General features: G+C 43.0%; 1 protein-coding gene across 1 annotated transcript in view; it reads right to left on the bottom strand.

Annotated features, from left to right (window-relative positions):
- FKBP1B (FKBP prolyl isomerase 1B) overlaps nt 1-2,967 on the bottom strand; it is a 48,779-nt gene extending 45,812 nt beyond the window's left edge. The window contains exons 1-2 of the mRNA XM_050893291.1: nt 2,915-2,967; nt 57-104 (exon numbers count right to left, since the gene is read on the bottom strand). Of these exons, the coding sequence (XP_050749248.1) occupies nt 57-104; nt 2,915-2,951 (85 nt within the window). The 5' untranslated portion in view covers nt 2,952-2,967. The remainder of the gene's footprint in view (nt 1-56; nt 105-2,914) is intronic.
- Between the last annotated feature and the right edge of the window lie 12,877 nt (nt 2,968-15,844).

Raw genomic sequence — 15,844 nt, 5'->3', positions numbered from 1 at the left:
ATCACTCTTGAACGCAAGGCAGTTGGTATCGAGAGAATATTCAGAACATGCCTTACCTGTGTAGTGCACCACACACGTCTGACCCTTCTTTGGAAATGTCCGTCCTGTTAAAATTGTAACAGATTATTCTTTTATTTTTTCTGATTAATCTGTGTGGCTAGGTAGGTTTATCTTTTAAGAGGAAAATGCCAGATTGAGATTTATATTGATTATGCTTTATCAAATCACTAATGTCCAAGACAGGAATGGGTATGGTTTAGGGTAGAAGGTCCCAGCTTGGCTCCTATTTAGTTGTCAGACCAAATAATATTTTCCTTACGTAATTTTCCCTATATATGTGGGCATTATATATGCATTTATGTTCTGTAAGTGCAAAAGGACTGTCAAAACTTCATGGATTATAACCTTAAAAATCTCAGAATGTTTTTGTTATACTTTTTCAAATAAAATCCTAGTTTGACATTCTGAAAAAATTCCATTTGTATTCACATTTCTAATGCCTTTCACTCGAGACAGCTCTAACAAGGGCATCTTTAATTAGCTGGGAAGGGTATTAAAAAAATTTTCACATACAAAGGCAGTTTAATTTTGTAGCATCGGGCAACAGTAAAGCAGTGATACACTGAGTTCTTCTAAGAGCCTCCTAAATTTTTCACATTGAAAGGAAAAGAAGGCTTAAATTATTTTCTTGCCACTGGGAAACGAAATTACCATTTCCATTTTACCTGGCATTTTACCTGCCAAAGGCACCAAAAGCTAGGGGAAGATTTTCCAGGCTCAGTTGGGTGCCAATGACATATTAAAACAGCTAACCTTGATTTCTCAAGTAATGTTGGCCAGGGGAGGGCCCAGGCTCAGAAGAACTTAAAAGTATGACTGAGACCAATTATTAAGGAACATCCTTGCCAGAAAGCTAGAAACTGGGGACTCAGGTAAAAACTGAGGCTCATATCTTAGTTGGCTTTCTGGCCTCTCTAGTTTGAATTAACATGACAACTTATGCATTACAGGGTGCATCGCAGGCTATAAAACATCAAGTAACACATAAGCTATGTACTTAGGGCTTATATGCCAAAACCAGCACGAGCAGCAAATGGTAGAAGGGCACACTAATATGATGAACTGAGATTTATAACATGAAATTGAGAAGATGGTGCTTCCAAGCGTCATCTGAACAGCCTTGTTCATCAGCTTGTATTTGGCTGCAATATCTCTAGCTGTTGGTTGCACAAAGCGCAGTACAATAGGTATCCAGTCAGGGTACCACTGTAACCCCAAAGTGGGATTTATCTCATTTAACTTTAGCCATCTCAAACACCGGCAACTATCATATGCCAGTCTCCTGGGCTTCCCCTATTGACAGTGGAGAATTAGCAGCGCTTTGAGAGAAACCAAGCCTACCCAGAGAGAGGTAAGATGAATGATGAATTATTCTCTGGAGATGACTACAGAAAAAAACCTAGGAGACTGCTTTAGACTAGCCACCTAACCTGAGAAAAGTTATGCGAGATGAATCCTACCCTTGGTAAAACAGGTATTATTCAAATGATGCACTATTATACAGAGATCTGAGAAAAGGAGTATCAGACCTTACTGACACATATTCTGCTGTGTGAGTATAACACCAGCATAGTCAATGAAGCTACATAAATTTACATCAAAGCTGAATTAAAAGCAGAGATTCTCAAGACCACTGACTAGCTGTGGTTTTAAGACAGTGTTTAAAGTCAGCTGATTTTGATTAAGACTTGCAACCAAGAGAACTAATCCATATAACCTTATTTGGAACAGCATATTGCTTACAAAGACAGCCTTGATATATTTAATAGCTAGAAAGTACAATTATGAGGTTAAGTTCCACCCTTCTTTCTACTCTCAACCCAGCAACGTTACTTACACCCACATAAGTATTCTGCTTCTACATCTGTGCAACCAAGAGAAGAATTTGATCCCCAGAGCTAAACAGCACAGAGGGAGAAGCCAATTTAAAAGCATACACAAAGAAAGAAAAGATACTGGGCCAAGAAAGTTAAGCTGAGACCGACTTGAACAAATTATTTACGGTTGTGTATCAGCCAAGGATGAATCTGGCCTATTATATAGATACATATGGCTGTATGTTAGAAATGACGTCCTCTTAAAAAAAAACCAAAAAACCAACAAAACCAAAACCTTATGAAATGATATTGTAGCGCCACAGAAGAGCAGAACAACACGAACTGGCTCTGGAAAGGAGAGCCTGCGCCAAGCAGAGGTTATTGCCACCCGGGCTGCACCTCAGCCCTCACCAGCATCACACGTTTAACCGGGAGGAGGCAGGCGGCCCGGCCGGAGCGCCGCCGCCACGCCGGGAGGGATGCTGACACAAATGGCCGGTGGTCCCCGGCGAGGCTGGGCGAGGAACCGGGGAAAGTTTGCGGCAGGGCGCGCTCCCCGCCGAGCGCCGCGGCCCCGGGACGCGCCCGGCCCCGCCGCTGCCCCCCGCGCCCGGCCGGCTTCACCGCGCTCGGGTTTGTGCAGCTGTCAGCGGATGCCAGAGAAAAATCCCCAGCCCCCTCGCCGCCCCTGCTGCTGCCGCTGCCGCCGGGAGCCGCGGCGCTGCCGCCCGGGGAGCCGCCGGCTTCCCCCGCCGCCGCCGGGACCCCGGGCGGCCGCCTCGCCCCGCTCCCCCTCTCCCGCATCAGGGGGACGTGCCCGCGGGGGTGGGGGCTGCGGGGGCGGCCGTGCCTTCCCTCCTGCACCCCGCCGCCTCCCCGCACTGGGGGGCCCCGCGCTCCTTCCTCTGCCCGGCGGCGGGGACGGCGGCTCCCCCCAGTCTCGGAGCCCCGTGCGACACCCGCCGGGTCGGGTCGCCGGTCGGACCCGGGCGCCCCCGCCCCCATGCCGCAGGGCTGCACCCCCCACGGTCCCGTACCGTCTCCCGGAGAGATGGTCTCGATCTCTACCCCCATGGCGGCACTGGCGCGGCTCGGCTCGGCTCGGTTCAGCACCCCTCGACTCGGCTCGCTTCGGCCCCGCTCCCCGGCGCGGCCGGACCCCCAGTGCAGGCATGCCCCTCCGCGGCCGGCTGACAGGGGCCTCCCCAGCTGCCCGTCAGCCGCCCGCAGCCAATGCGGGGTAGGGGCGGGGAGGCCGGGGAGGGGAGGGGGCCGCCCGCCCCCGCCCGGAGCGCCCGGGGGCCGCCGCGGGTGAGGGGCACCCGGCGCGGCGGCGGGTCCGCCCGCCGGCATCCCGCCCCGCCCCGGCCGTGCGGGGGGTGCTGCTGCCCTCCCCCGGGCAGGGCTCGCTTTAGCGGGGGGCCCCCGCCGGCTCCCCGCGCGGTGGTGCTCGGCGGAGCGGGCAGCCCGGCGGAGCGCTTCCCCGGGGGTATTGCTACCGTTTCCCCCCGCCCCGTCCGACCATGCCCGCCGCGGAGTCTGAGCGGCGGGAGGGCTTAGGGCGTGTGCGGGAGTTGGGGGTACCGGTGGGGCGCTCCAGAGCCCGCTGCCGAGCCCTGGCACGCCGGGCAGGCAGGGTGACCGGGCAGCGCGCTCCGAAAAGCATCCAGCGACCAGGACGGGTCTGAATGCGGATGCGAGGATCAGCATTTTCCCAGTTACAAACAGCCATGGAGGAAAGCATCCATACTTGCGCATGATGTGTGCATGCTGAAGTGAATGTATACCCGTTTCTGTTGGGGGTGAGGAGCAGCAGTAGGGGCAGGGGTACCCATCGGGGGTGCCCCCCACACGTCAGCAGCAGCGGCGGCAGGTCTCCAGCAGGCCACTTTGAGGTACCTTGAGTTTCAATGCGCAACACAATTCATAACTTCCCGTCCTAATCCGTGTTTTAAATAAGAAAATCTATGTATGTATTGCTCAGGTGCTCCTGTGATGTGAAATTACAAATTCAAAAGCCTGTGCAAGAGCTACAACTACTTCTGATGAGTGTACCCGAAATAGATGAAAAATACTATTTCCTCATAAACTTACTGTGTACATGAATCTCACAGTTTCCACTGACTCTAAGTTCTGTTTACAGTTCTGCGTGTTCTGGGTTAAAAAATAAAAATGGAACCTCAACATCATCAGTTTTCCAACTGAAAGAGCTGTCTGTATCCATCTAATTCCAACCTGCACTTCTCTGACATTGCTTTTTCAGGATTTTTATCTGTTACAAACTGGATTCCATTCAGGAAAAAAGATCTTCATCTATATGGGGCACTTGTCAGGATGACGGAACTGGGGAATTGCTGTGTTGTTCTGTAACTGTGATAATGTGGCCCTTGCATCTACGCTCTGGACTATACCGACCATCTCCATGCTGCTTTTCACACTATTCTGATCAGACTGACTGTTCACTCGCCTGCTTTATTGTATGTATGTTTTATTGTGAGTCAGACACTCCCAAATTACTGGGGCTGGCTGGCTGAAGCTCCCCCAAAAGTGGGCAAGTGAGGAAAAAGCATGAGTTCACATGAGTTCAGAAGCGGTAATGAGGACTGGACAGGGATTCCTTTAGCCTGCCTCCCATCCCAGTTAATTCTGCATCTGTATGTAGCATATATAGAATAAACAGGCACTTCATGTCATCAGAACATGTCTGTAACAGTGCAAATTTTGAAAAGGGATTTTTTTCAGTGCCAATCTCGGAATGTCATTTGATTTCTGATCAGTAGAAAGATACTAAAAATGCATTTGAGAAATAGGAAAATGCCAGGTAGGAGCTAAGTGGCACAGAAGTATGAAGAAGACACGAACATTGCTAATTCCAGATGTGCCTCAGAGTCGTTACAGAGCAGCAAGGACGGCACAGCAAATGCTGAGCATATAAGGGGAGTTACAAAGTGAAACTCTAGGTACACGGTGTCCTAGTGGGGCCCTTGACTTCACAAGAAAGGGCTGCTTTCATTCAGGCTCCAGGTAGATGTCTATGACTTCTCAGACAATCAGAACATCAGAAGGTATGACTCTGATGAATAAAAGCAATTTATACTTTGCTGGGTTCCCTTTAGCCTTTATAAGTACGTGCTTCCTTTCATCAGGGCTACACATCTCTCCACGATGGTGGAAGAACAGCTGTTCCCGAGTTGCGTCTTGTGACAGGAGATTGGACTCAATCACATAATAGATATAGTTCAGAAGGGACCACAGAATATCTACTCCAAGTGTCATCACAAACAACAGGCCTTAAAAATAGATCCCAGCATCCTCAGGCAGACTCACAACCATAATAAAAACGCAAAACCCACCAAAAGCAAAACGCACAAGCCACAGGAAGGGATTAGGAAGGACCAAGCAGTGATCCAGGTCTAAATCTACTGCATTTATAAGCATCCTATGCCATGGCCTCTTGTCCCATGCTGGGTCCCTAAACACAGACATAGAGCTTCTTCTGGGCATGAGCTAATTAGATTACCTACACTCGTATTCCCAAGCACATGGAAAGAAAGGTGAGACCAAATTCCAAGACAGAAAAAAGGATCTGTAGAGGGTATCTCAAAATTGTTGGGTGAGTATTTTTTAAAATCTTTGGCACCACAGATATTGAACAACTAATAATGTTGTTATTTTTCACCTTATAGTACTCACCAGAGGCATCGAGGTCCTCAAAGACACTGTTGTTAACAACTACACAGCATATGAAGATCTCGGAAGAGAAGACTGAAACAAGGAATGTCCCATATCTTCAGGAAAGCCTCTGAAATACAAGGGAAAGTGGTTTAGGATTGGCAGAGAATTGGAGGAGAGGCAAAGAGGACAAAGGGGCTAAGAGGAAAAGTCCAGGACCAAGGAAACGGCTAAAACCAAATTATCAAAGCCGACCAGGAGATTAGTGTTTTAAAGAAAGCTCTTTGAAAGCTATTGCACGACATCCACCTCCTCCCCCTTTGGGATCCAGCGTATCTGTATCAAGGATAAAGTCCATTAGTCTCAGCTTTCAAGGCTCTGTAGAGCTCACCTTCGTGAACAGCGGTATACCACAAGACCTTCCCACAGCACATCTTTCCATCCTGGCAACAAAAACAGGGGCCTGGAAAAGCGGGAGGTTCTCTGAACCCTCCTTCCCGAATGTTATGATGGAACCACATGACTCCAGTGTCTAAGATTCCTCAGTGGTCACAAAGAGGACTCGATCACAGTCATGATGAGGTTTTGGGTTTCTCCAAAACCTCAAAATTTAGCAGCCAAGTATCTAATTTTCTTTAGTTAAAACCCCTACAGCCTGTACTGTTTACAAACTATTTATGCATTTCCACTTTTAGGAAGACAGTTTTCAAATTTTTAGGGTGTTTTAGTTTAGTTCATAGTTCCTATATCGTGAAATCCCGTTCTTCACTGTTTTTAAAATCTACAAAGGATCTACAAATCATATGTAATAGATTCCATATGCACATGAAAACACCCCTGGAAGGCCAAAGCACTAAATTGCCCATAAACAGAAAGCACAAATTCTTCAAACGTATAAATTCATGGAGGCCACAAAAAAACCCAGAGAATACACATTTCCGTCACCAGCACCCATGGAGAAGGACTCAGCGTTACTTTGAAACCCAACCACTGTTCTATGAACAAATAATGAAAGCAAACTAAAAACGTTTTACAAATACCGACCTTTCCACTCACTGAACCAACATGCACCATCAAGTAATTTTAATCCAAAAGTGTACAGGACATGCAAAACCAGCACCACACCGGAAAACAACCAACCAAAATAAACACCAGCCTGCACAGCTCAGCAGGTCATGTCACTGCGAATGTTCCTGTGCATCACTAGTCTTGATAAAAAAACCCAGAGAGTCAGGTCAGAATCAGTGATTTCCCTCAAAGCAGGGCAATTCTGCTTAGCATACCCACAGTGACGGCCATGTGACGAACAGACTAAAACATACCAAAAATTTCAACGTGCCTGTCATAGGAGGGCTGTCTCGCTTCTCATCACTGCTGGTTATCACAGATCTGCAGCACAGTCGCCTCCTCCCAACTGATGCTTGTTCCAAATGCCCCAAAACAGAATAAAGCTTCTTCCTGAAGCAAGTATTCTGAATCCTCATCTTCCTCTTGGAACTCCTCATCCACATCTGTATCCATAGTTTCCTCTTGCAGCTGTATCTATGAGTGCAAAACTGCAGCCGGAATTTTTCAGTAGCACTAAAACTGACTTGAAATCTGCCACCTCTCTCTGGCATTCTCTTCTGCCTCACTGGGCTCTTCCCAACTCAGATATTCACTTATTCTCTATCACAGCGCTTATATGTGAGTCATTATGAAGGTCTTCGTCCTGATCTTCAAAGCCTTTTACAGGACTAGGTAAGGTCACCTCAGGTATGCACAGGGAAGAGCTCCAGCTCATCAGGATATACGCCACCAGCTGCTAGAGCCATGAAATGGGTAGCTTATACTCCGGAATGGAGACAAAAATTCCACAAGACCAGGACCTAACTAATGGAGCTCACTTCTAGAAGAGATTAATGCAATTTACCACTTCCAAATAAATGTGGGTTCAGATTAATGTCTTCAGACGGACTCAGGGTCTCACAAGCTTCTGTCTCTCCAGTGCAAGAAAAGACACTGACATACTGGAGCAAGTCCAACCAGTGGTTAGTGGCTGGAGAATGTGGAGAGGGTGAGAGAGCTGGGTTTGTTCAGCCTGCAGAAGACAAAGCTAAGGAAGGATCTCAGTTGCTGTCTACAACTACCTAATAATTGGTGGTGGAGAGAGTGGTGCCACACTCTTCTCAGAGATGCCCAACAAAAGCACGAGAAGCAATGGACACAAGTCACAGCAAGGGAAATTCTGACTAGATACAGGGAAAAAAGTCTTCACAAGATAAGCTCTCAAACAAAGCCTTGAGGAACCTGATCAAACTTTGAAATCAGCCCTGTTTCAAGCAAGCAGTTGGACCATATGGCCTCCAAAGATCCCTTCCCCTAAATTGCTTTATGAGTCTGTAATATTTTTCCTACAGAATGAAGAAGAGAAGGAAAAAAAGAAGTGGTAGTGAAGTTAACCACAGTTCTGAAATTGACTGCATGACCCTAAATCACTTTGGTTCTGTTTGCAATGCATAATGCTTCAAAGTGGCTAATACATCTACTGGGCACTGCACAACAGTACGTGTAAAAACTAGCTAGCATCTCAGATGCAATATAAATATGAAATTGCAGCATCCATCCAGGCTAATTAGCACACATGCAGATTGCTGCACTGATACTGCTTCACCGCCTAACATTTTGAAGCCAGCTTGCTGAACTGAAGATATACTTTGAATTGCTCCGTGCCTCAGTATTTCATTTATATAATAAGAATGATAATTTTGCCTTGTCTATTTAGATTGCAAACAATTCAGGGGCAGAGGTCCTCTTTTATTATAAATAAATGTAACACCTTGGGGCCCAGAGACTAAACTCAGGGTCATGCAGTGTGGTCTCGCAAATAAAATTTCCAATAATAACAATATCATAAGCAGACAGCCCAAGAGGATTAGATTTTCTCTTCCATCCAATCTTTCATAGCAAAAAATGGATTAAAAAAATGTAAGTAAGTCTATCTTTCAAACTGAACAGGACTGGAATCACATCTATAAACAGTAAACTAATTATTCCAGCTCAGTCATTTCCTTACCATGGAAGTTACAGAAGGAAGTCAGTGACTTTGAGAAACTTTGTATTTACAGTGTAACACATTCGCTGCTTTCTCCTGTAAAACTCTTTTCTCTATAGTTTTGGTATTTATTCTGCTTGGTGAAGAAATGTCACTGGCAGGACATATTGGAAGCAGTTCAAACAACAGGAGAAAACCAAACAAACCGCAAATATTAGCTACAAGCTTCTGATTAGTCTTTTGATGATTTTGGAAAATGTAACTGTGGAAAAGAAATTAACTGGCATTCTCAATCCTCCAGATGAATGAATCAAGGAGCTGGGTAATGGATTCAGAAAATTAAGGCCGTATTTGTTTTCCTTCATTCTGCATGTGCAATTAAAACACTATTTAATGAGTTTCTAGAACCTCCCGACCAAAATGATCTGAAGTTACAACTAAAAGATCAGCAGGCAGAGAGGCAGGCTGTACACATACCAGGACAGCTACAAGTAGGACAGCACAGAAAGCTTGTAAAAAGTTGGGGTTTTTTTTTTGCGTGATGCTCCAGGGACAGCTTTAACTCTAGGTAAGTATCAACAGATTGACAACAGCCACTAAAAATCTCAGGCTTTTTACATTCATCTCTAGGACAAACACAAACACTAATCTTTCTGGTATTCAGCTCCTCATCAGGGTTGACCCAGCATTTGGCCTTTAGCTCTCTTACAGAAAGGCAAGGCTGCGTCAGCTGTTCCGGGTTTTGCACCTATGGAGTCAAGGTGGCTGAATCCTGGAGAACAGGTATTTAGGCTTAAACTGACCCTCAAGTGGAAAAATTTCTAATCCTTCCTAGTAGTGAAGTAGGGCAGTATTTTTATTTTTTTTCTTCTAAATTAAGGCCTTATCTGAGACAAAACAGAATGCCAAAACAGAACCATTGCAGCCTTTCAGTAAAAATGTAGACACCATAGGACCTTCAATACAATTCTACCCAACACTTAAACAGCTTAAGGGTTATGGATTAAAATTGTCATCCACTGTAGCTCTGTTTCAGCCTACACAGAAAGGTATAGGTGAACTATTTAAAAAAGCAGGTGGATAGCAGCACAATGTTACCACTGTTTCATTTTAATTATGAGGTTTGTGTTAGAACACATTCACCAATATATTTGTCTATATTATGGGGGTAGAGGTAGGGAGATCCTGCTAAGTCTAACTAGCAAGAACACTTCTAGGGAAGACCAAGTCAAAGGTGATTTGTTACAAGAGTTTCCAAATACAGCTGGGAGGCAGCTCTCTTCAGATACTTCTGAAATTGTCCCATAATCATCCCTAAAGTAGAACAGCTCTACCAGTGACAGCAACAGCAAGACTGTTCATGTAACCTGGCCATCAGAAGTGTTATCATCATACACACCCCATATATCAAGCAAAATTAGATTCATAGAGAGACCTCACGATCTTTCTCAATCAATATTCTCAACCATGGTTTAACTGCTTGAATAGACACTAGAATCCACATGATTCAGAACCAACCAATTTTGATATACTTTATGAAATTTGCTTTCTATTGCACTTTCCAAAATAGACGTTGCTAAGTTTGACTCTGTCTACACTGTCAACCAACCAGTTTCAATACAGGGTTATGTCCAGCTCATACTGTCCTGAGTTCCTTTACAATAATAAATTATTTTCCCAGTGCAGACAGAGTTTAAGTCACCTTTACAAATTATCAAGCTGGGATAAATATATATGTGCTAAAAATATTACTATCCTTTGTTCTTCTTCAAGTCACAATGGGCTTTCAAATGAGAGTGATCTAACTGAGCATGCACACTGTAGCAAAGAGTGTTTAGTCATGCAAGAAGTTCCTAAGTTATCTGATGTGTTTGGTACAAATGATAAAAATGTCACTTCAAAAGTATAAATTTACCTCATCATGTAAAAAAAAAAGGTACTAATAAGAGACCTCTTCAAAAACAAATAGATTTAATGCCTATGAAAGAAAAAGACTTGCTTAATTTGGAAGCTGAATGTTGACTTACAGATGGAAAGACCTATTAGATCATTCATTCCCTCTCTTTGCCAAGACAGGAATTTTCCTAAAGAACATTTCATACTCTTCTGCCTAGTCTAACTTTCATAACGTAAGTACTGGAGTTTCTATCCCTTTTCTTAAGATTCTATTCCACACAAACCCAGCTCAAGGTCAGGAAATATTCCTTTTTAAGAACACCATTGAAAACTTGATTGCTTTATAAAGCAAGCACAGGAGACTGGCATATACATATGGGAGTATTAAGTCACAAAATAGTGGTTTGAGACAGAGAAGGCATTCAGCAGTGGGAAGGATGTGGGTAGTAAGCACGTAGCTCTAGAAAGGGCTGTCAGTGGGCTGATCATTGATAAATGTGCTAGTTATAACAGACATGCGTGTAATGACTATGCAACCATTCCTTGGCATTCATCTGTCCCTAACCACGTCCTATCTGAGTACTTCAGCTAGACTCATAAAGCAAGAGTCATTTATCTATTTTAGGTACTTTAAGATGGAATGAATCATGCCCTGAAAGTATCTATTTCTCACCACTAACTTTTAACCGAATCAGTAAGCAGGCTCTGACTTAGACAACTATAGTGTGTATGTCTAGAGATATGTTAGAGAGCTGAGGCTCAACTCTGTTGCCCAATGGCAGCTTGGGTACTACTTTCATGTAAGCAGCCATACGTATATACCTCAACGTAGAAATGTTAATTTGTGAGATGAATCCCACCCCTACAATTAAATGAGAAATGAGTCTTATTCTCTGTCACCATGTTTGCATACCCACCCTTTATGTGCTTTCCTTCCTAATTCCTCATCTATTTTGCTTTAGGATTGTGAAAGCCAGAAACACATTGAGCCCAACAGTCTTGCTGGGAGCAAGAATGAAGTGGCCTTCTGAAAAGACTTGATTCTCTTCTCCCCACCCCAATGAATCCCAAGAGTCTCACTCTAAACCACAAAAGGGAAGGCTTGGGAGATTAACAAATGCGCCGCCAACTCTATTCCCCCAAACTTGCTGGACTGCTATGTTAGAATTGCATGATATTTGCCTTTCTGTTACAGAAGAGAGGGAGTTCCAAGAACCACAAACATCAAGAGGACTGTTGACAACACTCCTGCAAGACTGATGGATAGCTCAGGTTGGAACAATATGATGGAGCATCTCTGGTGGCTTCCCTGAGATCCAAGGGGATTTCAGAGAATCGGAGGTCACATGTCAGAGGACTCGCTGCAGTCAGTCATATACTTACATTTGGAAAGCTGCCATCTAGCAGCATATCATTGAGTGTGGAATTGAGTTCACAGAATTTGTGCCCTTGTACAAGAAGCTGCAAAACTTTTGTCTGTACTCTAGCAGTGTCTCCTCCATCATATGTGTCCCCATACTACATGCCTCTATTTAGCAGATGACAGATCAAGCTAGCCTGTTACATTTGGCCCAGGCGGTCACTCCAGAAGGGTAAGACCATGGCACTGCAAGTATAAGAGAAATAGTCTCAGAAAGAAGCTGTGACTTTCCTGCCTGAAGTCTTCTTAGTTTGAATATAGCCTGCACAGAAAAGATCAGGGCCTTACCTTTACATAATAATCTGCATAAATGTTTTTTTAATTAACCAAACTTAACAGTTTTCTTAAATATATTTGTGTAAAAAATACAATCTTCCATTAGATCTTTCCCACTTTACGTGACATACATACAAAAACGTGCTAGCTAGTGGGTTAAATCCCATTCTGAGAGCAGTAACAGCACACAGACATATCACTGTCAAAAGAATGCTGATTTACGTAGTGTGATCAGTAGATCTGCTCTGACAGATTACGTATTTTGTATCTTTATTAACTGTGCATCATTTTTACATTCTGTTCCAATTAGCTTGTGACAGATAAGTATTTTTTAAAATCAGATCTCAAGGCAAAGAAATGTCAATGTGGAAAAATAAATACATTACTCAAGCTTCTTGAAAGTATTGAACTAAGTGACACATCGACTTAAATTGGTGAAATCATGGTGAGTAGCTTTAAATAGAAATATTTTTGAAGTAAAAATACCACAAAGCATTAGACACTTTATAAAGTTGAGTTAGCTTAGTATTAGAAAAATTATTACTCTTATGTTTTTATTACATATTGAGCTGGATCTGTCTTCCTCTGAAGTCACCAGGAATATTAACATCAATTTAATTAACTTGAAGCAAGATTTACCCCAGAAAGAGTTATTTTACCATGAATAAAGGAGAAAATGAAGTCTGAATCTCAGCTTTTCCAGCAAGGCACTGAACACAGATCCACAGAGATATTTAGATGCCGATCTCCCACTGGACAAGAAATAGACAAGTAAATATATTTAAGAACCTGGAACTCATTAGCTCCAATCCATATTGAACACAAAATGTATTCACCATTTCCCAAGACAGGTGAAAAGTAAGGGTAGCAATGTGGGCAAACAGCAGTATAAAATCAGTATTATAAAAAAGGGTAGCTCAGCCTCTGCAATGATGAGGGCTGGATTAATTTTCCAACATTCATTATGAACCATGGGAACTCATGGCTCCTAACTAACAGTCCATGTGCAGCTTGGTGGGTGGTGGTCAGTTTTGGACTTTGTATGCTACTTCTGACAACCGCCTCCTCCAAAGCAACACAGACTGGCTGGCTGGAATCACTCTGCAGGACAGAGCCAGCCAAGGTGCTACCAGCTGAAACACCTTGTTTAAACCACAGGTGACATGCTGATCTGAGTTATACCAAAGTTAATCAATCAGAGGCACAGAGATGCCAATAGGATGAGAATCTAGCTCAGTATCAGTGTAAAGACTGTAGTCACTCACTGGAGTGTCTCAGATTACTAACAGATTACTCTTCGCATTGCTTTCTTGGGTCTCAAAGGAAAACTGTAGTATTGCCAGGACAGTTTTCAATTACCAGCCTTTATTTTGAGTGTGCACTATATAGATCTGTGCATGCCAAGGTGACACAGAAATATTATTTATTTTTTTTTCCCAGAAAAATATGCTAACTGAATGAGGGGAACTTGTTTTTTCCCCTCTGTTTTTATCCTGTTTTTAAAAAATGAGGCTGTGCCAAACGGAAGTTCATTGTCTCTTTTATTCACCTTGTGCCCACATCTGGAATTTGCTTTGATCCCAAGTATAACTTGTTTGAATTCTGTAATCATGGCATAGCTTATGGGTTTTTTCCCTTTGTATATTTTACAAGTCTTCCATTATTTACATAGCTTTTTAAAGATACACTCTGAAAGGTAATCTTATCTTAAATTAGTTTCCTCATATATGGTGTTTATGGAGGTACTAGACGATTCTGTTCTCACAGAATTTTCTTGCCCACATTATTCTCTCCCACCAAAAAAAACCCACAGAATGAACCATGGGAGGAAATTGTCCTTGAGATCCTCAAATGTTATCCCAAATGGAGCCTGACATTCAAACTCAATTGCTACAGAATAGGCCTTGTGGTGTGTCCAAACCCTGCAGATTTCACGGAACACTGAACCTTAGAGATTTTTAAAAAGGCCACAGCAAACTCGTCAAAGGTTTTGTGTCTCTCCATGAGTCTGGTTTCTCAGTGGGCCTCATCTCACATTCACTGAAGCTGTATGACAAACATTCCTTGTAGTCAGAGATCTCTGAACCTCCTTTGCTTTAAATGAACTGTGTAACTCCTTATCTGCTAAGCACCTTTACTGATTGGCTTCAGACTTGCTAGAAAAATTCTACCACAGGATGTAAAGATGTTATGTGATAGAAAACAGGAAGTGAATTATCCTGGTGAACTAAAGGTGCTAGAGGTTGGGGAAAAAAAGATCTTAACACTGGACAAAGCAGTAATCAGCTGTGAATATATCACGCCTCACTACCTCACCACCTCACTACCATGCCAGTGGTACTGTGGATGTTGTCATTTTTATATCTGAGTATTGTAGAGAATTAACTAGAAATAAACATAAGTATATCAGATGAAGTCCTATTTCCTAATGCTTTCAGAGGTAGATGAAAACCTCACTGTGGCTCTGCTACAGATATTTTTCAAAACCTCAGTGTTTGTGAGACGTCCTTAATTCCAAAATTGAGGATGATTCTGTTACTGGCAAATCTCACAGATTCAGCCTTGTATCGCCCTCTGATAATGTCACAGACACTGCTGAAGAGCAGATGCATGCTGTGAGAGATGATGAAATGAAAAAAAACGCAAAAGAAAGTCCAGTCTTCCACACGAGTAGTCCATGATCTCAAGATGTCTGCATAGCTGGCAGAACACACATCATCCTTAGTGAAACATCTTCTGAGCATTTCAGTCATACTGAGGCAGAAGTTTCTGCATCCAAAACACATTTTAGGTTGCTAGAATCCAGCTGCAACATAGTTTTGTTACGATATTTAAAGCACCATTCAGAATGTAGATGAGATGGCTGTGCTAAAGAATAGCTTTATCAGTTTCAGTAAAATACATCCAGAAAACAGCAAAGCAGTGAAGCAGCATTACTTTAAAGCAAAACAGAAATATCTTATACAGACTCTGCAAATTTGTGGAGCTGCTGGGATTGTATTTTAATATAATCTATTCATTATAACTACTATGGGTAAAAAGCTACCACTAATATATGACACAATAATCCTGCTACCATTGTGAGGAAGTACAGAATAGTCAGAGCTCCTAGTGAAACAGGTATGGCAGTGTGGCATCTTAAGCGTGGCCTGGGCATTTATGTCACCAATGGGTAAGGTAAAATCGTTAAAAAACATGGTTTCACTGCAAGCACAGACAGAGACCAAAATTTCAGGAGTCTTGCATAAAAAGGGATCTTCTAATCTGCGTATTTAACTTTTTAATTTTTACCTATTCCAGTCATCACTGCTGGCTTGTCCTTGATGAATATAAAAAAGTCTTGATTTTGAATGTAATCTTCATGAAATAATCTACAAAAACCAAGTAGCTATGAATGAGAATATGATATGATTACTTTACATACATTTGGGAGTTCTTTAGTGGTACTCACCATCCTCAGTAAACACACCTGGAAAAAGGATACTAAAAAAATTCTTACAACAGAGGTCCAACTGCCTTCAACAAGAGGTCTGTTTTTCCCAGGTAGTACTATAAAAATATATAAAGCATAAATCAGCCAAAGATGCAGAATGTGTATAGTTAAGTCTTACATCTTTAACCCTAGTGATTATATTGATAATTTGTAAACCTCTGGTCTAATTTATTCAC

Source organism: Gymnogyps californianus, chromosome 3 (assembly GCF_018139145.2).
Source record: "Gymnogyps californianus isolate 813 chromosome 3, ASM1813914v2, whole genome shotgun sequence".
Lineage (NCBI taxonomy): Eukaryota > Metazoa > Chordata > Aves > Accipitriformes > Cathartidae > Gymnogyps > Gymnogyps californianus.
Note: the sequence above shows the minus strand (reverse complement) of the source record. Positions and strands in the feature narration are given on the sequence as shown.